A 27,099-nucleotide genomic window follows, 5' to 3' on the forward strand; every position below is an offset into this window, starting at 1 on the left:
AGAAGAGAATTCGAGTGCATTTCTGAAAGACATTTACAACCACTCCCATCGACAGCATTGAGCACTGGACCGCTAAGTTCGCAGCCAGAGCTCACTGCGCTGGGACAGGAAGGCGGGACAGGAAGGCAGCACAGCAATGCGAAACCTGCTTCGTGTTTTTTCTTTCATGGGCTGGGCCAGCACTTGTTCACCGTCCCTAATTGCCCTTCAACTGAATGGCTTGTTTGGCCATTTCAGAGGGCAGTTAAACATCAACTACATTGCTGTGGTCTGCAGTCACATGTAGGCCAGACTAGGTAAGGATGGCAGCTTTCCTTCCCTGAGGGATATTAGTGATTCAAATGGGTGTTTGCGACAATTTCACATCTGCCTTGGAGGGATTTGAACCTTGGGTCCCCAGAGCATTAGCCTGGGTCTCTGTATTACTAATCCCGTGATTATACTGCTACCTCCCCAGTGCTGGAGAGAGCATCATGGCTGCAGATCCTGCTTTGGTACCAACGGTGAAGACAACAGTAAGTTATAATTACTGATGACCCTTCAAGACAATTGAGCATGTAGAACTCCAGGGTGCCTCGTAAAGAATAAAAGTTCATAACGCAAATTGCAGTCACAATAAAAAGCTTGACACATCACCCTGACATTACACACCGGGCAAGCGCAGCGTGGTGGCACAGTGGTTAACACTACTGCCTCACAGCGCCAGGGACCTGGGTTCAATTCCTGGCTTGGATCACTGTCTGTATGGAGTTTGCACATTCTCCCTGTGTCTGCGTGGGTTTCCTCCGGGTGCTCCAGTTTCCTCCCACAATGTGAAAGATATGCTGGTTAGATGCATTGACCCGAACAGGTGCCGGAGTGTGATGACTAGGGGAATTTAACACTGCAATGAAGTTACTGTGAATGTAAGCCTTACTTGTGACTAATGAATAAACTTTAACTTAAACAAATTAACTGAACAGCACATGAATGTGAAGTTCACAAATGGAGGCGATGGCTGAGTGGGAGCTGAGGTCAACCTCACAATAAAAGAGTCCATAGATGCACATGAACGATGCATTGGAATGATGAGATCATTGTCAGAAACATCAACGTATTTACAAAGCTGCCTGAAACACCATTAGCCACAAGTCATATCAATACCTCTTAATCTTTCTAATCTGGTGCTTTCCTGACCCTTGCAGCAGGTGAAGCAGCCTGTTCAATACCCTGTTGTCTTTGATTTTTGGGTGTCCTCCTCAGGGCCTTTCCCTTTGGAGATGCTGTTCTGTGGCAGGTGACCCCCCCTCCGCCTGTCAGCTGGAGGTGAGAGGGTCATTGGCAGAGGTTCTGGGATTAGAGTCAAGTGAGTGGATGACCCCCTGGGGTGTCCAGTCCTCTTCCCTTAGGGTGCCCAAGAGCCTGGCTGACTCCTGGAGGGGAAAGGATCTCTGGAGTGAAGTTGAGACCCTCTCTCCTCCCTCCCTCCCTTATGGCTCTCACCAAAACCTATAGCAATCGACAGAACCTGCCGGACCCCAGGCTGCAAGATGGCTGCCACCTTTCCCATGGGGACCGTGATGCACATGCATGTCTGAGCCATGACATCAGACAGAATGTGGACGACTCCTCCATCTTTTGCTCTAATTTGTTGACTGCTTCTCACCACCTTGCCTGGTGTCCTACTGCCTGACTTTGTACCTCCAGCACGTTTTTAATGGCAGCTTCCAGATGCTCAGACTCCACGGGTGCCTGTTCCCCATCAGTGCTAGGGACTCAGGCTGTCACTGCCTCCAGCAACCGCACAGACTGCAGTGAAGTTGTCCCTACAACGTGATCCCCAAGCCTGATCTAGACCCATAACCCTTGGGATGTGTCTCTGCGCTGGGGCAGGTGAACTCTGTGATGAGTGTTCTTTAAATGGATCCTCAGCATCCTGCTCTGAGGTGACCTGGGAGGGTGGGCTTATGTTGTCTTTGGTCTATCTGGACCTACTGCTGTTTGTAAGTGAGAGAAGATAGAGTTAGTTCCTGAACAGGCTGAATACAACATTGCATGTCGCACATGCAATTAATAGAATGTGATCAACTAACAGAATGCTCATCTGTGCTGGCTTGCTGGAAAGGCCAATCTTGCTGTCACCGCTGGAGCAATCTCTGACCTTGCCTGCCAGCTCGAACCTGGAGACCTCCTGGCTGTCCAGCATCCCTCCCAGCCGGGGGTCTCTTCCCCTTGTGTGCAAGCTGGTCTGCAGGAAGACAATGGGATGTAGCAGGGGTTGGAAAGCATGATGTCTGCTCAGGATTGAGGTTGTGTAGGATGTTAGATGGTGAAGAGGCTTTAAATGCTGATGTATCTCCCGCTAATATTGTGTGAGATCCCTGAGCTGAGTGTTGTGTCAGTGCACTATGTCATGCTGAGTGAGAGAGCCTGGAGTGAGCTGTTGGTTGACCTACCCTGGCAGAGCGAGTAAGGTTATTCATCCCCTACCTGCACTGAATGGCATTTCTCTGGCAGTTGTCTATACAGCTGACCCTCTTTGCAACCACTCCTAGGCTGGTGAAGTGAGGTTGGTAGACCTCTGGATTCATCTTGGGGAGAAAGAACCTTACAGTGATAGGGGTCACCTCTAGTTTAAGCCTCCAGGGAACTGTGCCTAAACCCTGACCCACTCTTCTTGTTCTCTGGGGCCCATTTCTAGAACTTTTGTTGACATGTTTGGGTGGTGTTTAAACATGGCACTAGGAACCTCGAGCCCCTCCTGCCCCAACTCCCTGTGGTGATGGCTGGTAGACAACTCCCTGCCTGTCCCACCATGTGATTCAATTGTTAGGGTATGAGATCAGAAATGCCAGGGTATATTATAAAGTTAGACTAGACCCAACAATTAGCTATTTTGGCATTAACATGAAGATGTGATGCCTTACCCAGGTGTGATTCTACTAACAATTGGGTGTTATCAAAACCATCTTTATTTAACAAAAGTTAATTCATTTATTATAGTTAAACTGAACAATTAAACAATACTTAAACAAGACAAGATAAATTATTAACTGCTAATCTTTTGCTGAATTCCAATTCAAGCAATATTCCTCTTACAGATTTAAGCCTGTGTTTTGCTGAGGGAGTTTGTGCTTGTACTTAGGTTGCCAGCTCTGGAGCTCCCAGAGAACCTCCAAATTGAGAGAGACAGGACCAAGCAGGACCTCACTGGTTTAAAGGAAAGAGAAGGAGAAAAGAAAGAGGGGACGTAGCTTTAAATTGAGGGGTGGTAATTATAGGACGGATGTCAGAGATAGGTTCTTTAGTCAGAGGGTAGTAAGGGCGTAGAATGCCCTGCCTGCAGCAGTTGTGGACTCACCAACTTTAAGGGCGTTCAAATGGTCAATGGATAGGCATATAGATAACATTGGAATGGTTTAGGTTAGAGGGTCATTAGATTCGTTCCACTGGTCGGCGCGACATCGAGGGCCGAAGGGCCTGTACTGCGCTGTAATGTTCTATTTTCTATGAAATTGTGTATCTTCCCTGTATAGCTGCTCCCATTAGCACATGACTGTCTCTGTCAATCAACCTAATCAAAACTCTACTCTGAAACCCCAGGGGAAATAAAACAAATAAACACAAATGCATTAACTCTGTTTAGACATATACTCCATTAGTTAAAGTGAGTTGTTATTATCCTGCAGTCTCAGCATGGAGCTGCATGTTTATTCTGACAAATTGACCGTTTGCAACAAAATACTGCCTCTTACAAGAAGCATGATATAAATGTATTTCTTAAAGGCACAGTATAATCGCAAGAGAGCAGCTTCAATGAATATTTAATGAGGTTTCAAGTGGAATATTGGGCACGAGAACCTGACCCACCGATCAGCAGGAAACCTCGTCGCTAATCCTGCCCGCCACTACACCTAGTCTCCAGAAAGAAACATTCCGCCCCTCATTATTTTTGTGATGTTGGATTTGGGTGTATCTGTGTATAAATCATTAAAACTGGTCAGATGGGTAGAGAAAGTATCCAAGGTTTTATTAGTAGGAGCAAAGAGTTTATGCTGAACTTGCACAAGTCACAAGTTAAACATCAGCTGGAATATTGTGTACAGTTCTGGGAGTCACACTGTCGGAAGGATGTGAATGTATTGGAGAGAGTGCAGACGAGATTTCCAAGAATGTTTCCAGGGATAAGAAACTTCAGCTAAGAGGGTAGATTGGAGAGGTTGGCACTGTTTTCCTTGAAGAGAAGAAGGCTAAGAGGAGATTTGATAGAGATGTTTAAAATCCTGAAGGGGCTGGACAGATTAGATTGGGAGAAACTGAACCCACTCGTAAAAGGATTGAGAATGAGAAGGCACAGATTTAAAGTGATTCGTAAAAGAAGTGAATGCGATGTAAGAGGAAACTTTTTCACATGATGTGAGGTTCAAGTCTGGAATGCACTGCCTGGAAGTGTGGTGGAGGCAGCTTCAATCAAGGCATTCAAGAGGGTATTGGATGTGCAGGGGGATAGAAAAGGCAGAGGAATGGAACTAAGTCATGATGCTCCTTTGGAGAGCTGAGGAACACTGGTGATTTATAGGTGACTTTAATCTGCGTATAAATTGAGTGAGTCACAATAGTCACAGTAATGTAGAGGAGGAATTCCTGGATTGTATATGGAATGATTTTCTGGATGAATATGTTGAGGGACAAACAAGGGAACAGGTCATCTTGGACTGGGCATTACACAATAAGAAAAAGATTAGTTGGCAATCTCGTTGTGAGAGAACCCTTTGGGATGAGTGACTACAAAATATGATAAAATTCTTTGTCAGGGTGAATAGTGAGATAATTGATTCTGAGGCCAGGGTCCTAAATCTCGATAAAGGTAACTATGATGGTTTGAGGCGTGAATTGGTCATGATGGACTGGGAAACATTACTGAAAGAAAAGGTGGTGGACAGCCAATGGCAGACATTTAAGGAACATCTAGGTGAAAACAGAAGTTGTTTATCCCCATTTGGCGCAAGGATGGTAAGGGAACTGTGGCAAATCCATGGCTTGTGAGGGAAATTAGAGATAATATTAGATTCAAAGAAGAAACGTACAAATTGGCAAGAAAAAGCAATAAGCCTGAGGATTAGGAGCAGTTTAAAATTCAGCAAAGGCCAGACCGAGGGATTGATTTAAGGGGAAATAGAGTATGAAAGTAAGCTAGCGTGTTTCATAAAAAACTAAGTGTAAAAGTTTCTGTAGATATGCAAAGAGAAAAAGATTGACAAAAATGAATATAAGGCCCTTACAGTCAGAAACAGGGGAATTCATAACAGGGAACAAAGAAATAGCTGAGGTACTAAATTTGTATTTTGATTCTGTCTTCACAAAGAAATACATCAATAATGTACTGGAAGTTCTGAGAAACACATGGTTATGTGAGGAGCTGAAGGATATCAGTATTAATAGAGAAATGGTTCTGGGGAAATTCATAGAATACCTGCAGTGCAGAAAGTGGCCATTTGGCCCATCGAGCCTGCACTGACCACAATTCCACCCTGGCCTATCTCTGTAATCTCACCTATTTACCCTACTAACCCCACTGACATCCTCCTAACAGCGAGGAGTAATTTATCATGGCCAATTGACCTAACCCGCACATCTTTGGACTGTGGGAGGAAACCGGAGCACCCAGATAGAAACAGACAGTGATCCAAGTCAGGAATCGAACCTAGGTCCCTGGCGCTGTGGGATTGCAGTGTTAACCACTGTGCCACCCATGTCCTTGCAGGTGACTAGCTTGTTGGCTACAGTCTAATTTTGCACATGAATAGGGTGAGATGTGGCAGAGTAACTCCATGCTTTAGAAATGTAGGCCCAGATATTCCAATTAGGATCAGAAATCCTCGGTGGGATTTTATGGTCTCACTCATCCAAGACTGTAAAATCCTGCCCGAGGTCAGCGGGCCTTCCCATTGTCCGCCCCTTGCCTGCTCCGATTCCCATGGCAGGCAGGGCGGCTAAAATACGGCCCCTGTTTCCCAGCCCAATCAGGCTGAAAAATGCACACCTGTCTTCCTCCAAGTTTTTTGCGAGGATTTTCCAAATAGCCAATCCTTCAAACCTGACCCAGTGCAGCAAACCTCATCGCGAGCTGAACAGAGAAGCTGTGCAGAAGCCATGCCCTGATAACAGCATTAGCTGCAGTATTCCAGTAAGTAAATATCCAAAACTGCCTTAAAGCAGTGCAGAGCAAACATGAGAAGGGGACATATATGGTGGTACATGAGTTGGGGGCTAGTTGAGTTGGGTCGGGAGGTTGGTGGAGGGAGCTGGATTAGGGTTGGAGGAGGGTTGTGTTGGGGACTGGAGCAGGGAGTCTCCAGGTCAGGTTGTGGGGGTAATTGAAGGGAGGTGGGGGCAAGAGTGCGTCAGTGTGAGTAATTTGGGGGGGTGGGGGGGGGGGGAGCGGTTGTACTTACCTCGGTGTTAGACTAAGTTTGTTCCTATTGAACGTTTCCTGGGTAACTTCTGGCAATTACGTTGAAAGTCTGACTCTAACTCAAAGTTGCAGGCTTTTTCGGAGGGTCATGAGGAGTAGGGTAGTTACTCATTGGACATTCATACTTTCCAGGCAATTCCCAAGGAGTCTGTGTTGTGCTTCTGAGGGGTCCTGGAGTGTATCTTCTGGGGCACATCTAGCCTCTGGCTATCCATAGTCCAGGAGACCTGGGCTGTAGTTTCCAAATTTTGTCTCATTATGTTGCTTTGAAGCATCTTGGAAAGGTGATATATAAATGCAATTTTGTTGTAGCAGCACCGAGGGTAAGCACCTTGAAGGAAAGTAGCCACGGGGTTAAAATTCAAATGGAGCTTTCCCCTTGTATATCAACACCTAGAGTGTGACCAGCCTTGGAGATTCAAAGTAAAAACAGCAAATATTGAAACCATGTAGTGTAGATCAAGAGGAAAAGTCAGGTCAGTGATTTCGGCAAAGACTTTCTCTGAGCTCATAGAATCATAGAGGTTTACAGCATGGAAACAGCCCCTTTGACCCAACTTGTCTATGCCACCCCTTTTTTTTTAAACCCCTAAACTAATCCCAATTGCCCACATTTGGCCCATATCCCTCTATACCCATGTAACTAAATTGTACCCATCCCTACTACTACCTCTGGTAGCTTGTTCCAGATACTCACCACCCTCTGTGTGAAAAAATTACCCCTCTGGATATGCATCTCTCTCCTCTCGCCTAAATCTATGCCCTCCAGTTTTAGACTCCCCTACCTTTGGGAAAAGATATTGACTATTTACCTTGTCTATGCCCCTCATTATTTTAAAGGCCTCCATAAGATCACCTCTCAGGCTCCTATGCTCCAGAGACAAAAGTCCCAGTCTATCCATCCCCTCCTTGGAATTCAATCTATCAAGTTCCAGTAGCATCCCAGTAAATCTTTTCTGCACTTTTTCTAGTTTAATAATATCCTTTCTATAATAGGGTGACCAGAATTGCACACAGTATTCCAAGTGTGGCCTTACCAATGTCTTGTACAACTTCAACAAAACATCCCAACTCCTGTATTCAATGTTCTGACCAATGAACCAAACCAAGCTGGCTGTGTTCAATAAATAGCCAATCTCTACAGCGTCAGATATATTTATTGACAACTTATTCTCCAGTGGTGACTGAACCTTTACCTGCCTGCGCCCTACGTTTTGGAATTCCTTCATTATCTCTCACATCTGATTGCTTTTAAACCACTTCAACACGTTTAGATCTCTTGCGCCATCCGGAATGCATAGCTAATTGTTTTTGAACATTTATGCCTGCACGTTTATCCACTCCTTATCTGCACTGTCATTTCTGAGCTGGACAATATGTAAATTGGTAAGAAAGAGTGGCAGATGAAATTTACAACAGTTAAGAGTAAAGTAAGAGAACTCTGATGAATAAATCTCCTGCGCTGAAAAGGTTCAGGAGGAAGTTGCACGATCTTGAGCCTTGGTCATATGACGTTAAACATCTCTAACTAATTCCCAGCAGCTATGCATAAAGGACAATTATTTATAACAACATCCACATTCTCAGGATGTCCCAAATCATTTCCCAGCCAATTAGGTAATTTTGGAGTGAAGCTCTTGGGAAGTGGTGACACTGGCAAAGCTATTTTTATAAACCCTCTTGATTTACAAAAGTGGCAGTGGGTCAGGTGGGCTTAAATTTACTTCGCAGTCATTGCCATGTTGAATTCTCTGGCCTTATCCTGCTTCACACTGTACCATTCTGACAGTGAACTCTCTCTGGCTGACTCCCCCTGGGTCCCCAGTGCCCTCCCACTTGGCTGCAGTCCCAGAATCAGCCGAAAGCTTTGCAACAGAAAGACAATCTGGACTGTCTAAGCTCCGGTAACATTATCTCTCGTTCACACATAGGCCAGCAGGTCTCAAACAGCCCCTCCCCTTCCCAGGCCTCACGCTGCACCCATCCCCAACCTGCAGGCTCCAGAGGAAATGAGAGAGATTCAAATTCAGTCATTCATCAAGTAGCACCTGAAGTACACGGGGAAAGTGTAGCACACGCAGAGAGGCCAAAACTTACATAGCGTGTCGGGGTCACGCTAACTAGAGGTTAAAAATGGAAATCTGCAGAGTGTGAGGGGGAGGTAAACAGGCTGAAGCAGGGAAGGGAGGAAAGTGGCACAGAAACAGCAATAAATCCAGCCAGAGGCTGATTTTTATATGTGAGCAACGAGGACATGAAGAGAAAGTTTATTTACACAGCGTGTGGTTGGGATTTGGAACTCTCTGCCTGATAATGTGTTGGAAGCAGATTCAACAAGAGCTTTCTAAAGGGAATTGGGATTATACTTGGAGGAGAAATATTGCAGGGATATGGGGAACAGGACTGACTGGGTTGGCCCTTTGAAGGCCAGACAGACACGATGAGCAAATGGTGTCCCATGTTGTGTGATGTCACTATGATTCAATAACCTCTCAGTTCTCTCTTTCCCTCTCGTTGCCCGGTCTCTGTGTCAGCGGTTTGGGCATTTGTTTTGGTGATCCATTATCCTCTGATCTAAATGTTCACTTTTGTTAGATATTTGCTGTGCTCCAGGTTCATTCAAGTCAGGATGTTGTAGGTTCAGATCCCAATTCAGTAACCTGAGCACAAAGAAATCTAGGCTGATGCTCCAGTGCTGCACTGCTGGACGTGCAATCTTTCTGATGGAAGATTAAACCAAGGCTGTATCTGTTCTTTAGAGTGGACTTAAAGGAAGGCGGTTAGCCCAGTGTCCTGACAAATATTTACCCCTCAACCAGTATCTCTTCAAAAATTTTTTGACCGTTTATCTTGTTGCTGTTTGTGGGAGCTTTCTGTGCATAAATTGTCTGGTGTGTTTCCTGTTTCATCTTGTGTCCAGGGACTAGATGGAGTTTTGGGATTTGTCGATTAACCTAAGAATGCTACCATAGACCATTATCTGTTTTTAAAAAAATTCTAGCCTACAGATCTACATATGGAGTATATCTCTACTCGATACTCATTAATACGTCTGTTTCCCACCAGATACCAGTCTCTTAGTCATGTGACATTGCATCATAGTTACATCAACAATTACAGCATCAGCTGCTGCTAATGTTAACCTACAGTCGGAATGTTTCCAGCCCAACTGCCATGGGAATCGGAATGGGCGGAATACCGAAAGGTCCGTTAACCTTGGGCAGGATTTTACAGTTTTGGGATGAGAGTGAGGTTATAAAATCTCACCTGACAGCTCGCCCCAAGTCTTTATCCAATAAATACAGCATGTCTCCTCCACCCCAATAAAAGTCTCAGACTTAACCGGGTTAGTCTCTGTGATCTCCCTGATCTGGTCCTGATTTTGCTTTGAGGTTGAGGACACACTGCACTCTCATTGTGCTCCCATTTCCTCCCATATTCCAAGGATGTGTGGATTAGGTTGGCCATGCTAAATTGCCCTTTAGTGCCAGGGGATAAGGTGGGCAAATACTTGGGGTTACAGGGATAGGATCTGGTTGGGAATGTGGTTGATGCACACCTGATGAGCTGAATGTCCTCCTCCTCGACTGTAGGGATTCTATGAACAGCTGTGATAGCAAGAAGCTGCTTTTAGCATTTGAGGTTCTGAAGTGAAGGACAAAATTATACATTTTAATCAGTTCCTTGATTGCTTGAACTCTTTGCTTCTCCATTTGACTGAGGATATCTTGGTGAACTAGTTCCGTGCATGAAACCATATTCCTACACAAATAGAGCAGCTGGTTAACTAACTGAGGGTAAATGCCTGACACTGCAATGTCAGGGATGCCACATGTTATGAAGATTCTTCTTTGTGATGTAATGACTGCCTCCGCTGTCTGTTCACTTCAAACCATCTGGAGTATTCAGTGATGATGACGAAAACTTTGAATTCAAATAAATCAGTTTCTAGACTCTTCAGTGGTCTCATTGCAAAGGTAGATGGTACTATTTAATTTCATCAGATAATACTGAAACACCTGCCCCAGTCTCTAGTAGGATGACCATCAACTTCTGACTTAATTCCCCAATAATTATTTTCTGTTTCATTAACTTTTCTTAAGATTATTTGGTATTTTCTGTGGTTCTAACACTTTTGGAGTTTACCTGGTTTCATTTTTGTCTCCCACTTCCAATGAGCTATAGGTACTTTGGATCTGCAGACTACTAAGAAGTCCCAACTTCCCATAGTTGTGGCACTCGGCTTCCCCTGCTGCGCGCTCTTCCCAGTTGTGTCGGATTTTCCTACTACACCGAGAGCATTGCGTGGGCTCTTGTTTCACTGTGCTTTCTTTCTGTTGGGCATATTGAATGGCTCCATTCAGTTTTCTCCAAGGGACATTATTTTCCACATGAATGACTGCTCTGCTTGGCTTCCTAAGCTTAGCCTGTCATGCTCTTTATACTGTCTTTGAAAGTTAAATCTTCCCTTGTTTGTAAGATATTTGATTCCAAGGTCTTGCAGCTCTGCAGCCTTCTCTTGGGTTTTTCTGTATCTTTACTACGTCTGCTACCACCACATTTCAGATCGTGCCCTTGGCAAGCTGGCAGAAACCATCAGCTGCTACTGTGTGTCTTGAGATTGGGGTCTAGATGTTTTTAAAAATTTAATGTGTCACGGGCAGCACAGGCTAGGCCAACATTTATTGTCCATACCTAATTGCCCTTGGGAAGGTGGTGGTGACCTGCCTTCTTGAACCATTACAGTCCATTTGGTATAGATACACCCACATTGCTATTAAAGGAGGAGTTCCAGGATTTTGACTTTTTAACACACATATATTTACAGGGTGGTGAATGGATTGGAGGGGAACGACGAGGTGGTACCGTTCCCATGTATGTGCTGCCCTTCCTGATGGTAGCAGTCATAGGTTTGGAAAGTGCTGTCTAAGGAGCCTTGGTGAGTCCCCACAGTGCATCATGTAGATGGTACATACAGATGCCACTGTACATTGTTGGTGGTGGGAGTGAATACTTGTGGATGGTGTTGAGCTACTTGAGTGTTGTTGGAGTTGTAGTCATTGAGGCAAAGGGAGGGTATTCCATCACACTCCTAAATTGAGCCTTGTGGATGTTGGACAGACTTTGGGGAGTCATGAGGTGAGTTACTCAGTGCATGAGTTGAGCCACTGACCTGTTCTTGTAGCCATAGTATTTATATGGTTAGTTCAGTTCAGCTTCTGTCCACCCCCAGAATATTGATGCTGGGGGATTCAGAGAAGATAATGCCATTGAATATCAAGGGGAGATGGTTGACTTCGCTCTGACAAAGCGCCATCCAGATGCAAAACATTGGCTCTATTCTCTGTCTGCAGATGCTGTTGGACCTGCTGAGATTTTCCAGGATTTTCTGTTTTTACATTGGATTCGCTCTTGTTGGAGATGGTCATTGCCTGATACTTGCCACTTGTCAGTCCAGGCGTAGATATTGTCTATTTGGACGTGGACTGCTTGGTGTCTGAGGGGTCACCAATGGTGCTGAAGATTATGCAATCATCAGTGAACATTCCACTTCTGACCCCATGATGGAGGCAGGTTATTGATGAAAAATGCAAGGGGGCCTAGGACGCTACCCTGAGGATCTCCTGCAGTGATATCCTGGAACTGAGATGATTGACTCCAACAACCTACAACCATCTTCCTTTGTGCTCGGTATGATTCCAGCCAGCGAAGCAACAACCTCTGGAGCACATGTCTCCGGGACTATTGCTGGGATAGCATCAGGATCTATAACCTCTGCAGTATCCAGTGCCTTCAGCCGTTCCTTGTTATTATGTGGGGTGAATCAAATTGGCTGATCTGGTTGAGGGTGATTGCAAATGCTTTGGCCTTATTTTTTGCATTGATGTGTTGTGTTCTCCCATCATTGAGGATGGGGATATTTGTGAAGCCTCCTCCTTCACTGTGTTATTTAATCATCCACCCCATTCATGATTGGGTGTGGCAGGACTGCAGAGCTTGGATCTGATCCTTTGGTTGTGGTATCGCAAAGTTTTGTCAATCGGTTGCTGATTATGCTTAGTTGGCAGACAAGTAGCCCAGTGTTTTAATTTCAGTAGATTGACACCTCATTTTTAGGTAAGCCTTGTCAGGAACCAGATCAGTGGTATATTGTGAGGTTAGACCAAACCCTAACTATTTTTGTATTTTTGGCATTTGTGTGAAGCTAAGTTGTTTCACTCCAGGTGTGATTCTATTGACACATTAGGAAGCTTTTATCAAAACAAACTTTATTTTAACAATACAATTTAAATAACTTTTAATAATTGAAATATTTAAACATGACAAGATACAATTCTTAACTGCTAATCTATTTCTATTACTTACAATTTAAGCAATATTCCTTTTATAGACTTAAAATTCCCCTCCAAAATTGGTTAGCAAACAACACAAGACCCATGTGGGCTGCCAGTCCTCAAGCTTCCAGAACATCTCTGAAGAGAGAGAGATCTATTTTCTAGCAATTTCCATACAGCAGACTCCAGAGAGAGACTTACCTGCTTTTCTCTGTAAGCTTAGCTCCACCCATTCACATGACTCTCTTGTTGATCAACCTAATTAAACTCTACTCTGGAACCTGAGGCAGGGCGGAATAACCAAAATAATAAACAAAACTGCATTAATTCAGATTAAAACTCATTATCTAGGATCAATTATTTTTCGCATTCTTAGCTTGTGGGCTGCCTGGATTAGATGAATCAGCACTATATAAACAGAGCTGAATTTTAAACATACCCTTCACAAGAAACATGATATAAATACATTTCTTAAAGGCATACTATCGTCACAACCTGGTGCTGCTCCTGACATGCCCTCCATCATTGAACTGTTCACCTGTTACCCTAAGAATGCTGCTATAGAGTGTTATGGATGATGCCCATTCTAATTTATTTATAAATCTATATATATATCTCAGTATTCTGCCTCCCTCCAGATCTCCCTCTCAGTGACATTGCATCATAGCAGTTACAGTATCAGGTGCTCCTGATGTCTACATTCTCTACATTCCCTACTTTGGCGACAGTGACTGTTTATAGTGAAATATTTAAGTTCTGATTCATCTGCTCCAGGCAGCCACGAGGCTGAGAATGCAGAAGAATAATTGACCCTGGATAATGGGTTCTAATCTGAACGAATGCAGTTTTGTTTATTATTTTGCTTTTTTCTTCCTTCGGGTTTCAGAGGAGGGTTTAATTAGGTTGATTGACAAGACAGCGTCATGTGAATGGACGGAGCTAAGCTTATGGAGAGAAGCAGAAATATTTGATTGGTTGCCCCAGCATTTTTGAGCATTCTGAGTTCATGAAAAGTGCAATGGAAATGCAAGTTGGTCCTTGCAGTCTCGTGTATACCATTCCCCCTGATTTCCTCTGAACTTTCGCTTCTATCACTCTTCCAATTTCCACCCAGTTTTGAAAAGCGCAAAATTAACTTCCCTGTGCTACATACGACATTGATGCTTTAATGATTGAACAAAGTTGAGACTTCTATTGAATTCTTGTACTCTATTCCTCCAGGTTGATGATACTCCTTTAACAGAGCAGAGTATGGCCCAGGTAAGACTCTGGTGCAATGACCTTCATTCACACAACATCATTCAGATAGTTCCAGCACTCCAGTCCCCATCATTTCCTTTTGATCTTCAATGACCTTCAGATAATTAAACGGCATTCAAGTTTGTGACCAAGGACTGATTCACAAGCAGGGAAGCTGATGTGAGTGGGGATGAGGATGTCCCCTGAATTTGACTGGTTGTGAGGGGAGTAGCAGGCTTGAATTTCTGGAGATGGGGGCTGCTTGGAGTTTCTTTATGGGGTTTACTGTGAATCTTTTGCCCCAGTTATAAAGGAAAATCAAGAGAAATCTTCCCTTGGAATTCCACTGTTGGGATTGATTGATTGGGAGACACCGGGGAAATTTGTGAGGCATTGACACCTCATTTTTAGAAAAATCTTGTGAGGAACCAGATCAGAAAGCACAAGGTATACTTTGAGGTTAGACTAGACCTTAACTATTTTTGTATTTTTGGCATTTGATGAGAGAGTCAAGGGGAACTTGGAAGGTGTCAGTCAATTGTCCATAATTAAAAAGTGGACAAAGCAGAAATGGGTAACCACAGATTTATTTACTGTAGCCCATTCCATATAAAATAGATTATCAAATTAAACTTGAGGAAAGTCTGTACAAATTAACCTGGTTACCAAAACCCTGGTTAACAATCGGCACTCATTCAGAAACTTGGTGATGACTTTGAAGAAACGACAATCTAAGTGGGAACCCCAGTGACTTGACGATTATGGGTTAAATTGATAGTAGTAGGGGAGGCCATTCAGCTTCTTGACCCTGTTCCGTCATTCGGATAGATCTTGGCTGACATGTACCTCAGTCATGTTCATGGATAGCCATCCAGCTCTGATTTGAAATTTTCGACCAATACCTCAATCGCTTGCATTGGGAATAGAAGTGTGGTCCTATGCAATCTGTACTCAGAATTTTATCCTTGCAGCCTGATATGAGTCTGGTGGAGATTTGTGATCCCTGCTAAGTTTGTAGTTAAGTGGGACACAGATTCCAGGCTGATACAGAAATGTAACTAACACATGAATGAAGTCATGCTGGGGGAATAGATCTACTGAAAGACTGATGGAACCTACGGTTGGGAGAACTAGAATCTTCTGTGAAAATTGAGCTCAACAGACCAGATCACTTTTTTTTATTCATCTGTGGGACATGCGCGTTGCTGGCTGGCCAGCATTTACTGCCCATCCCTAGCTGCCCTTGGAGGGCAGTTGAGAGCCAACCACATTGCTGTGGCTCTGGAGTCACACGTAGGCCAGACCAGGTAAGGACAGATTTCCTTCCCTAAAGGATATGAGTGAACCAGATGGGTTTTTCTGACAATCGACAATGGTTTAATGGTCATTAGTAGAGTCTTAATTCCAATTTTTTTTTTATTGAATTCAAATTCCACCATCTGCTGTGGCAGGATTTGAGCTTGGGTGCCCAGAACATTAGCTGAGTTTCTGGATTAACAGTCAAGCGATAATATCACTAGATCATCGCCTTCCTTCACTTCTCCCTTCTTGAATGATATTTAACAAGATTGAAACTCCACAATGTTCTGTCCTTGTGGAATCTGTTCCATCCTATTGTGCACAGTGAGGTAACAATCCCTGTTGTCTTTTAAGTGTTTGTTTCTCTTCTGTCTTTGTCTATGTTGGTATATGTTTTTTTAAAGGTAGGCGCTTTTCACCTGTAACCTTTGTTGCTTATGTACCATTGCTTTGCTTCCTGTCAAGCGGTCTTGGTGAGTTTGTGTGTGAGTGCAGCATATGACTTGGCTTAAAAGTGATTTCCCTCCCTCAGCTAACACCCACTGTCTGGATTCACACATGAAGGTTGCTTCCTCAACTGTGCAACAAGTTCCTCAGTATCTGGGAGACCCTGTAACTCCTCCCATTAGAAAATCTTCAGTACAGAATCAAGGCAGAAATGTTTTAGGAACAAATGTTTCAGCAAAAACATGCATAGAAACCCTACAGTGCAGAAGGAGACCGTTCAGCCCATCGTATCTGAGTCAACTCTCTGACAGAGTATCTCATCCAGGCTCTCCCCCTCACTATCCTCATAATCGCATACATTTACAATGGCTAATCCGTCTAACCTACACATCTTTGCAGTGCGGGAGGAAACTGGAGCACCCAGAGGAAACCCACACAGACATGGGGGGAACATGGAAACTCCACACAGACCCAAGGCTGAAATTGAACCTGGGTCCCTGGCACTGTGAGGCAGTAATGCTAACCACTGTGCCACCCGCGGGAATGAAAGATAATAGGAAATATTGACCCCATACTGTGATATTACCTTTGTTCACATGTGAGAGAGGGTGGTTACTGGAACAGGAGGAGGCCATTTGACCCATCATGTCTATCCCACCATTCAATCAGATTATGGTGGATCTGTATCTCAAATCCATAAACTGCTCCTTTATCCTTTTGAGAACCTTATCCCACTAACATCTATCAGTCTCAGTCCTGAAAGCTCTAACTGACCCCCAGTACACACGGCTTTTTTGGGAAGAGAATTCCAGATGTCCACTAACGTGGTGTGTGAGAAAGTACTTTCTGATTTCACTTTTGCACAGTCTAGTTATTAATATAAGATCATTCCCTCTGGTCTGGTCTTGCACAATGAAGAATGCTGGCTCTCGACATTCCTCCCTTTCTTAACCCCAGGATAATCCAGCCTGGGTAACTGTTACTGTGCAGTGGTGTGTATGTGCGTGAGTGTGTGTGCACATGTGTATGGAATGTGGTTGTGCTGCATGTTCTAATCGAGTGTCTTCATCTCTGTGTAGCAAATCTCCAGAAGGCTGGGAGTCACTAACAATGTAAGTCTCTTTGTCACCTGTATGTCTGCAATACTTTGAATTAAAGCACAGAACTGGACCCTTCAGTCTAACAAGTCTATGTTGGTGTTTATGTTCCTCTCCAGCCTCTTCCCACCTATTCCATATCTCCCTATTAACATACCTTCTGTTCCTTTCTCCTTCATGTTATCCAGCTTCCTGTGACTGCATCTATACTATTCACTTCCTCTACTCCATGTGGTAGCAATTTGCACATTCTCACCGTCTCTGGATAAGGAAGTTTCCCCTGAATTCCCCAGTGGGTTTATTTGTGACTATCTGATGGCCCATGGTGTTGGATTCTTCAACAAGTTAAGCATTTTCTCTATCTGGAACTCCTCTCCCTATTATCAAAAGATTAAGTTTGAATAAATGGTACAAGGTGGGAGGGACCTGGGTAGGGAGTGGGTTCAGACACCTGCCTCACCCAAGAGGCTGCATGATATTGAGAATCCTCCAGCATGAGTGTGTGATTAGATCAGTCTTAAATATAATATTCAGCTCTGTCGCTGTATAACACTGGTACAGTGCTAGGGCTTCTGTCACTAGGAGGGGAATGATTGAGAGCATTAAGATTGCCACAATCTAACGTGTTCATATCTCTTGACTTTTGGTGTATTCTGATTTCTGATAAACCCAGGGTTGATGGTATACTTTCACATTCCTACCTCCTGCTCACTATAACTCTTGGACTCCCGATTCAGTGGGATGTTGGGGTGCTAAAGAGGAAATACAGGATACTGAATAGAGAAATAAGTGTGGAGTAAACGATAGGCGGTGGGCGTTAGGGAGGGTGATGGAAATTCTGTTTAAAAGAGGATAAACATATCAATAACTACTTGCTTTTTTCCCCCTTTTTCTAGGTCCTTCAGTCAGCAAAGGATCAGATCAAATGGTCACTGTTAAAATAAAACGAGAATCATTTCCTTTTTCCTGTCTGCCCTTCCCCTCCTGTCAAACGCTGTGAGACAAATCCAGATCTTGAACTGTGACACCAACGTTTTGCAAATACAGATGAGAAAGGCAGTCAGGATACTGAGCTGATCCGTCCAGATTTCACCCCCCGCTCATCATGCTGAACGTCTGCAGAATTTAGCTCTCTGTTTCTTCACCCACAGGGTCTTCTAAGAAAGAGCTTGCCTTTCTATAGCACCTCTCACAACCTCGGGATGTGTCAGTGAAGTGCTTCTTTAAAGTGTACTTGCCATTGTAATGAGGAAACACGGCAGCCAATTTGCACATAGTAAGATCCCACAATGTGATAAATGACTAGATCATCTGTTGTGGGCTGTTCATTGTGTGAGGGGAGAATTACTGCCTCAATTCTGGATTGTTTCTCTACAGTTTCCAGCTCCCAATCACGTTTGAGATCTCGATCTCTGGCCCATCAGCCCTCGGACGTCTTCTCTCTAACCTCTGCCAAGCTCTCTCTGTAATCCTGGGATCGATCCAGCAGCTGATCCCAGTTCCCAATGATCTCCGCACACATTCTGCACTTGATGAAGGCCTGTAAATTGGTGAAGGTATTTGATAAGTTAGATGTAGAGATGTTTCTGCTTATGGGGAAACCAGAATTATTAATATAAATACAAGATAGTCATTAAATCCACTAGGGAATTTAGGAGAAATGTTTTTATTCAGTGTGGTGAGTAGACTGAGGTGAATAACGTAGATGTATTTAAGAAGAAGATAGGAAAACATGAGAGAGAAAGGAATAGAAAGATAATCACTGGCAGGGACCAGTTGGGCTGAATGGCCTGTTTTCCTGAGCTATAAATACTACTTGAGTTTGCACAGCTGCATGTGTGAACATACATCACCCACCACCGCGCCCCCCCCCAAAAAAAACTTCCTGAACCCATAAACTGTGGATTTATGGTTGAGGGTGCCCCTTACTGACCCTTAAAGAAGGACTCAGGAAGTGTTTGAGGTTACGACAGGGTCATGGGTAGGGAAAAGGAAGTTCCCCAACAAGTCCAAGTTATGAAGAAGTCCCTCCAGGTCCAGTATCATTAACCCCAGCATTTAGCATCAACACAGGTTCAGACCCCTGGAAGCGCTGACAAGAACTGTGACCTAAATGTTGAATTGGATGTATATTTATAAAGGAGAATTTGCAGAGCTGTGAGGAAATAACAGTGGTAGTGGGACTAATTGGATAGACTGTACCAAAAAGAGGTGATGGGCTGAATGGCTGCTTTTGTGCTGTCAGATTCTGTGATGTCGGGCTGCAGAAACTGCCTCCTACAAAACTGCACAATTTTATGCCTTTTCCACCAGGCGTTGTCAAATTTTCAGCTTTTTCCTGGAATCTCGAGGAACTAAGGATAAATCTTTGTAAACTCTCCCCATGTTTATATGGGTTTCATCTAGGTGCTCCGGTTTCCTCCCACAGACCAAAGATGTGCTGGGTTAGATTGATTGGCCATGTTAAATTGCTCCTTTAGTGTGTCTAAAGTTGTGAAGGTTAGGAGGATTAGCCATGGTAAAAGTGTGGGGTTACAGGAATAGGGTGGAGGGGCCGACCTGGATGGAATGCTGTTTCAGAGAGTAGGAGCAGACTGAATGGGCTGAATGGTCTGTTTCTTCACTGTAGGGTTTCTATCTCCCAGAGACCTAGGAGAAATATTATAGAGATGTTAAAAATAATTCCTATTACTTGAACCACTTTTTTAAATAAAACGTGAGATGGGGGAGAGGAGATTGGCAGTCAGGAATCAGATAATAATGTTCCTTCTCCAGTCAGTGAGGGGTGGAGGACACAGGAGTTTATTACAGAGGGGCTGGAGTGTGGGGGTGGGGGGTACCCCAGTGCTGACTGGTGATCAGGGGCTGTTCACATGAGGGGAAATGATCCGGCACAGGAGGAGGTTCTTTGCCTGCTTTGGTAGATTTATCCAATTAGCCCCAATTCCATTCTGTTCCCATCTCCCCAGCCCAAGTATTTAGCCTTTCTAACACTACTGTTGAATACGTTTCCAACGCCCTTTCAGGCAGAACCCTCCGGACCATCACTGAATTACTGAGAAAAGAGTGATTTGGAGAAGGGGATTTTTCACTCGGATCTTCCAGCCTGTTTTCCACAGTTCTTCCCTAGGGAAAAGCTCCTCACTGGGGGAATGCAGTCAGAATCCTGCCCACTGCTGCTGAGATTGGCATCTCCTGCTGGGTATAAGGCCATTCTGGCACTGCTTTGAGCAGCTGATGCTGCCTCTCAGAAGCCTGTGTGTCGCCTCCCTTTGGTTTTACGCTGAGGATCCCCTGGGAGATTAAATGTTGTGTATTGAATGCTCCTGATTATTTTTTAATCAATGCAGTTACATTGGGTAATGTTTTAATACAGAGCCCTTTGGTAGAACTACAAAAAAACTTTAATTAAAACAAAACCCTTTTTAATTCTGTTTTAATCGACTCGTCTTTCTGTGAATTCCCTTCTTCCTTCCACCGTGTTTCATAGCAACAGGAAGAGGCCAATCGGCCGTTTTGCTCATTCTGGCTGATTGGTATCAGAATGATTTACATTCCTGGATTTCAGTCATTTTTACAGAACAAACATTTGAGAACTTCTGCCTTGATATTGACATTCCGCCTTAATGTATATTTTTTTTTGCGGGGGGGGACAGAGAGAGCTTGAGATTTCTGAGAGAAATTGCTTCCTGAAATTCCCCCCTCAAAGGACTGCTTCTCATTTTAAACTGTTTCCCCATCAGAGGAAATTGTCTGATGTATGGAACCCTTTTAACATCTTAAATACCTCAATTAGACCATCCCCTTAATTTTCTACAGCCCAGAGAATGTTAACCGTTTAAGTCCTGGTAACATTCTGGTGAATCTGCCCTCAAATCAATATATCCCTCTAAGACCATAAGACATAGCAGCAGGATTAGGCCATTTGCTCCATCAAGTCTGCTCCGCCATTCAATCATGGCTGATATTTTTCTCATCCCTATTCTGCCTTTTCCTCATAACTCTTGATCCCCTTATTAATCAAGAACCTATCTATCTCTGTCTTAAAGACACTCACGTTCTGAGGACAGAACACTGAGCTCTATCTGAAGACAGTAAAAAAACAAAGTTTATTTATTAGTCGCAAGTAAGGCTTACATTAACACTGCAGTTAAGTTACTGTGAAATTCCCCTAGTCCCCGCAGACAGGCACCTGTTTGGGTCAATGCACCTAATCAGCATGTCTTTCAGACTGTGGGAGGAAACCCACACAGAAACAGGAAGAACACGCAAAAGCCACAGGGACAGTGACCCAAGCCAGGAATTGAATCCAGTTCCCTGTGAAGCAGCAGTGCTAACCACTGTGCTACCGTGCAGACCAACATTCTCACAGTGCTTTAACATTACAATTTACCCACAGCATAATTTACAGGATGTAAGAGAGTGTGAGACTAAATAACAGCATCCACAATAATGTTTCAGGGTGGCACGGTGCACAGTAGTTCGCACTGCTGCCTCACAGCACCAAGGATTCGGGTTCAATTCCTGGCTTGAGTCACCATGTGGAGTCTGCACATTCTCCCCATGTCTGCATGGGTTTCCTCCAGGTGCTCCGGTTTCCTCCCACTGTCTGAAAGACTTGCTGGTTGGGTGCATTGGCCATGTTAAATTCTCCCTCAATGAACCCAAACAGGTGCTGGAGTGTGGCGACTAAGGGATTTTCACAATAACTTCATCGCAGTGTTAATGTAAGTCTACTTGTGACACTAATAAACAATAAGCTGTGGAGTAAACTTGGGTGTTGTGACCAAGATATCTGCAGTGAAGTTATGATTAGACAAACCAATTATTTAATAAAAATCCCTCCCTCCCAAACGTTTCTATCAGATTCTAGCCTGTCCTGGGTATCTGTATTTATAAAGTTACACCATGTGGGTGAGCTGTTCCTGGGTGGAGAGGTCTCCACCTGAGAGAACTGGGGAGGTTCAGTTGAGTAAATTCAAGGCTGGGATTGAGAGACTTTTGGAAATTATGGATATGAAGTGCAGGGAAATGGAGTTGTGGTGGATGGTGATTATTGAATGCTGGAACTGGATCGGAGAGCAGAGTTTGGACAGTTGTCGCCTCTCTCTCTCTCTCTCTGGGTTTTCAGTCGGCGGACAATAATTCGCTGCTTTAATTTTGTTGCGTTGCGCCGGGGTAATTTACATCTCTCTCATTGGCCATCTTGGGCGGTAATTGGAATCACCGATCGGGCATTGTGATGTCAAATGATTAGCCTACAATGCCCGCCCACTTGATGTAAATTCAGGGAAGGCGAGCACCAATCAGCGCGGAGCAAAAAGTGGGTGGGGCTGAATAGCCAGATTGATCTCTCTCATTGGTTACCAGGCCAGCAAAGAGGCGCGGTATGCAAATAATCCTGCTGGGTATTCATGAGGTGATTGGATACAATGCCAGAAGTGTCAGTTTCTTAAAGGCGCTGTTCATTCATTCATCCCGTTCCATCTGGATCCAAACAACCAGAAAGAGAAACGGAATCGCAGCCTTTTCTGCATCAACTTCTGGCTGAGCCGCCTGCAGCCTCCGATTCTGATCATTCTGTACTGTGGAGTCAGCAGGATCCTCTTTATAGCTTCTCCACCCTTGATTTCAGTGTTTGAGTTCCACAGGAGCCTCTCCCAGGAGCAGGACAGGGTGTAATGCCAGCTTGGATCTTGTTTGTCTCTCTTATGGGGACCATGAGTTGGATTCAGTTGGAATTTGAATTTGGTTTTTGGAGTAAACAGGGAATGGATGCGTGTTTGCCAGGTCCACTCTGAGCATTGGCTTTGTAACTTTAAGAATGCATACATTTTTTAAACAATGGCAATGATAATAAAGTCATCTACATCCTAATGGCCACCTTTATTTGCAGCTGTATCAAGCTGTGTGCAGATCCTCACTACACAAATTACAAATTGAGGTTCTACCTTTCCCCGGTGTTGTGTAGGATTGTTCTGATCAAACTGTCGCGGAATGCTCCAAGTAGCTGGATCATGGTGTATCTCATTTCTCATGGAAAAACCTGCTCAGAGTATCACCTTTGACCACAAGCCAATCAAGCAGTCATCAGCGCATAACGTCTTCAAGCCCCTGTGGGAAAAAGAGATGGTGGATCCTGTCCAAATGTTTCCTGAGCAGACTGTCAGTGTCATTTGGCAGCAAGGCCTCATCACCAGAATTTTCAAACGAGCACCAAGACTGAGCTTGGCTGGTGTGGGAACGGCATTCCCCGTCAGACCCTTCATTCACACCCAAAGTCTCAGCGCTGCCCTCGAAGAGGCTGCAGGAAGAGGAGACAGTTGCACACCTCCTTGTGGAACGTGACTTTTCAAAGAAGGTTTGGAGGAAGATGCAGTGGTATTTATCGAGGCTCATCCCGAGCAGTTCTGTGATGCTGGACTCTGCTCTACGGGCCGTTCCCAGGGACGGGGTCTCTGTGCTCTATGGGCTGTTCCCAGGGGGACTCAATGCTCTACGGGCTGTTCCCAGGGACGGGGTCTCTGTGCTCTATGGGCTGTTCCCAGGGGGACTCGGTGCTCTACGGGCCGTTCCCAGGGACGGGGACTCTGTGCTCTACAGGCTGTTCCCAGGGACGGGGACTCTGTGCTCTATGGGGATATCCCAGGGATGCACACAGAGACAAACATCAGCTGCTGCCAGAGGACCATCGACTCTGTGAAATACGCTCTTGGGTCTGCCTGAAACTTGCTGATCTTCCAGTGGAAAGAATTGTCCTCGACTGGGTGCTGCAGACTGGCACATTCCAAAGTCCAGGACCATGTGCTGAGAAACACACTCAAGCTTGGGGCAAGCGCTGCCAAGACACAATGGGGAAAGATACTGTGTAAGGCCCTTCAGCCAGTGTACATTGAGGGGCTAGTAACCAGGTTAAAATCCCTCATACTGTGTGCTTAATCCCAACTGTATGCAACTGTGTTGAAGCATCTTAGAATCCAACATGACCAATGTATATAACTGAAGCAGAATGGTAGTCTCCCTAATGAAACTATTGAAATGTTCTCATTATTGAACTGAAGCAGCTCAGAGAGCACCTTGATCTCTGGGGAAAATGTGAATATCTTTGCACTTTCCTGTTATGACAATTTGAAATGTTTTGTAATATTTCTTGCAGGTATTTTGTGATGAAAGTATATTTTTGCAAAAAGAAAAGTGACGATGATAATAATATTCAGAAATAAAATAAAGGTAAACGTCCAGAAAAAAGAAATCCAATGTTTTCCTGACTGGAGTGTGAATGTGGGGGGGCGGGGTGGGGGCGAGTGGTGGGGGGCGAGTGGTGAGAGGTGGAGAGGGTCTCAGACTGGCTTGTGTCACTCACTGACCTCTTATTCCTGGTGGACAGCCCCATTTACAGGTTCCTTTTTGATTAAACATCATTAATGTTCCTAAAAGTTACCAGGAAGAATTCTGAGGGACAGAATACATCTGCACTTGGATAGGCACAGATTATCCAGGGATAGTCAGCATGGATTTGTCAAGGCAATGTCATGTTTGACTGATTTAATTGAAATTTTTGAGGAGGTTAGCAGGAGTGTTGATGAGGGTAATGCTTTTAATGTGATTGACTTGGATTTTAGCAAGGCTTTTGATGAGATCCTTCACTCTAGACTAGTCAAGGAAGTAAGGATCCATGGGATCCAAGGCTAAGTGGCTCATTAGATCCAAAATTGGCTGAGAGGCAGGAAGCAGGGGGTAATGGTAAAGTTTAAGTTTATTTATTAGTCACCTTAGGCTGATATTAACACTGCAATGAAGTTACTGTGAAAATCCCCTAGTTGCAATGCTCCAGTGCCTGTTCGGATACATTGAGGGAGAATTTAGCATGGCCAAAACACCTAACTAGCATGTCTTTTGGAGTGTGGGAGGAAACTGGAGCACCCAGAGGAAACCTACGCAGACACGGGGCTGGGAATTGAACCCAGGTCCCTGGTGCTGTGAGGCAGCAGTGCTAAAGTTGTTTCTGTGACTAGAAGTCTGTTTCCAGTGAGGTACCACAGGACTCTTGGTGCGGCCTTTACTATTTCTGATCTACATCAATGATATGGATTTAAATGTAGGTGGTATGCTCAGGAAACTTGCGGTAACACGAGCATTGTTTGGTTGGTAAATAGTGAGGAGGATAGCAGAGAACTGCAGGGGGATACCAATGGATTGGTCAGGTGTACAGAACAGTGGCAAATGGAATTCAACTCGGAAAAGTGTGAGATAATTCACTTGGGAAGGGCTAACAAGGTAAAAGATTACACTATAAATGGTGGGACCCTGGCTAGTACTAAGGGGCCTTGGAGCACATATCCACAAATCCCTGAATATGCAAGACAGGTAGAGAAGGTCGCTAAGAAGGTGCCTGGGATACTTGTCTTTATTATCCGAGGCATAGAATTTGAGCGCAGGAAGGGCATGTTGGAACTGTATAAAACACTGGTTAGGTCACAGCTGGAGTACTGTGTGCAGTTCTGGCCTCCACAGTTGAGGAGAAATGTTGGTTGGGTGTGCCAGGGTGGTGGGGGTGGGGGTGCCAGGGTGCTGGGTGTGGGGGTGGGGGTGCCAGAGTGATGGTTTGGGGTCTGGATCTCATGGCCTAAAAGGGGGGTTGAGTTAGAAACTTTCGTAACATTGAAGAAGTATTTAGCTGTTCACAGGCACTGCCATAATCTCCAGGCTTATGGGACAAGCGCTGGAAAATGGGATTAGTGTCATCAGGTCTTTGTTGGCTGGTGTGGACATAATGGACCAAATTGCCTTCTGTGCTGTAAATGTTTATGAATCTGAGTTCCAGTGAAGTTTCAGACAAGCTGTCCTGCTGGCTTGTTTCTCCTCCCCCTCTTAGATAGGCCCGTCATTAAGCTCGGCAGAGTATTGCAGTGGTTTGCCATTCGCTGCAGTGTGACTGACTGAAAAACTCCCTGCCCTCCAGGTCTATTGGAAGCAGTTACAAGTCGGCAGTCAGTCTGAGTGGCCACATTATGGACACACCTTCCATGACCACTAAGTGCCAGAGTGGGACTTAGAATCATAGCTGCAGGCCCAGAGATAGGGACGCTATCCTTTGCCTCTCTGGCCTCTCCAATGCAGTGATTTACATAGTCTGAGATTTGGAAAAAATACATTTTTATATTTGCTAAAATATTAGAGAGTTCCAGAAGGATTTTATTACAATAAAATTTTAACAGCACTGTGGGTGTAACTACACCACATGGACTGCAGCGATTCAAGAAGACAGCCCACCATCTCCTTAAGAACATAAGAACATAAGAAATAGGAGCAGGAGTAGGCCATCGAGCCCTTCGAGCCTGCCCCGCCATTCAACAAGATCATGGCTGATCTGTCGTGGCTCAGTTCCACATTCCCGCCCTCTCCCCATAACCCTTAATCCCCTCGCTTATCAAAAACCCATCAACCTGCGTCTTAAAAATATTTAGCGAGGCAGCCTCCACCACTTCAACGGGCAGAGAATTCCAGAGATTCACCACCCTTTGAGTGAAGAAGTTCCTCCTCAACTCCATTCTAAACCGTCCCCCCTTTATCTTGAGGCTGTGTCCTCTAGTCCTACTGTCCTTTCTGAGCGGGAAGAGTCTATCCACCTCTATCCTATCCGCCCCATTCATCATCTTATATGTCTCAATGAGATCTCCCCTCATTCTTCTAAACTCTAACGAGTACAAGCCTAGTTTATTCAGCCTCTCCTCATAGCTCAACCCCCTCAACTCCAGAATCAGCCTAGTAAACCTCCTCTGCACTCCCTCCAAGGCCAAAATATCCTTGCGTAAGTGCGGCGACCAAAGCTGCACACAGTGCTCCAGCTGCGGCCTCACCAATGCCCTATACAGCCGCAGCAAGACCTCCCTACTTTTATATTCAATCCCCCTCGCTATGAAGGCCAGCATCCCATTCGCCTTCCTGACCACCTGCTGCACCTGCAAGCTGGGTTTTTGTGACTCATGCACAAGGACCCTGAGGTCCCTCTGCACCGTCGCCTGCTGCAGTTTTTCGCCACTCACAAGGGTAAATCAGGATGGGAAATAAAGACTGATCAAACAGTAACAGCCACATTCCATGAAAGAATGAAAAAAAAATTTTAAAAATAGTTTTTTGATTGAACACCAAGCTGTGTCTGTAAGAAACAGGAACCTCAGTTCTTTCTGGACCGGAGTGTGAATGGGATCAGGTACATCAGTGGGAG

The 27,099-nt window shown here is 44.6% G+C and overlaps 1 protein-coding gene across 4 annotated transcripts in view; it reads left to right on the forward strand.

Annotated features, from left to right (window-relative positions):
- The window catches only part of LOC145359061 (coatomer subunit zeta-1-like), a 44,328-nt gene extending 24,023 nt beyond the window's left edge, over positions 1 to 20,305 (forward strand). Inside the window, exons 8-10 of one of the 4 annotated variants that reach the window (XM_080213429.1) lie at positions 14,011 to 14,049; positions 16,854 to 16,886; positions 17,768 to 20,305. In XM_080213429.1, the coding sequence (XP_080069555.1) occupies positions 14,011 to 14,049; positions 16,854 to 16,886; positions 17,768 to 17,815 (120 nt within the window). In that variant the 3' untranslated portion in view covers positions 17,816 to 20,305. Of the gene's footprint in view, positions 1 to 11,282; positions 11,387 to 14,010; positions 14,050 to 16,853; positions 16,887 to 17,767 lie in introns of those variants that run through there. The other 3 variants (XR_013889545.1, XM_080213431.1, XM_080213430.1) reach the window with 3 other exon arrangements.
- Positions 20,306 to 27,099: the final 6,794 nt, after the last annotated feature.

The sequence above is a fragment of the Carcharhinus amblyrhynchos genome, chromosome 27 (genome assembly GCF_965287045.1).
Source record: "Carcharhinus amblyrhynchos chromosome 27, sCarAmb.v2.hapA, whole genome shotgun sequence".
NCBI lineage: Eukaryota > Metazoa > Chordata > Chondrichthyes > Carcharhiniformes > Carcharhinidae > Carcharhinus > Carcharhinus amblyrhynchos.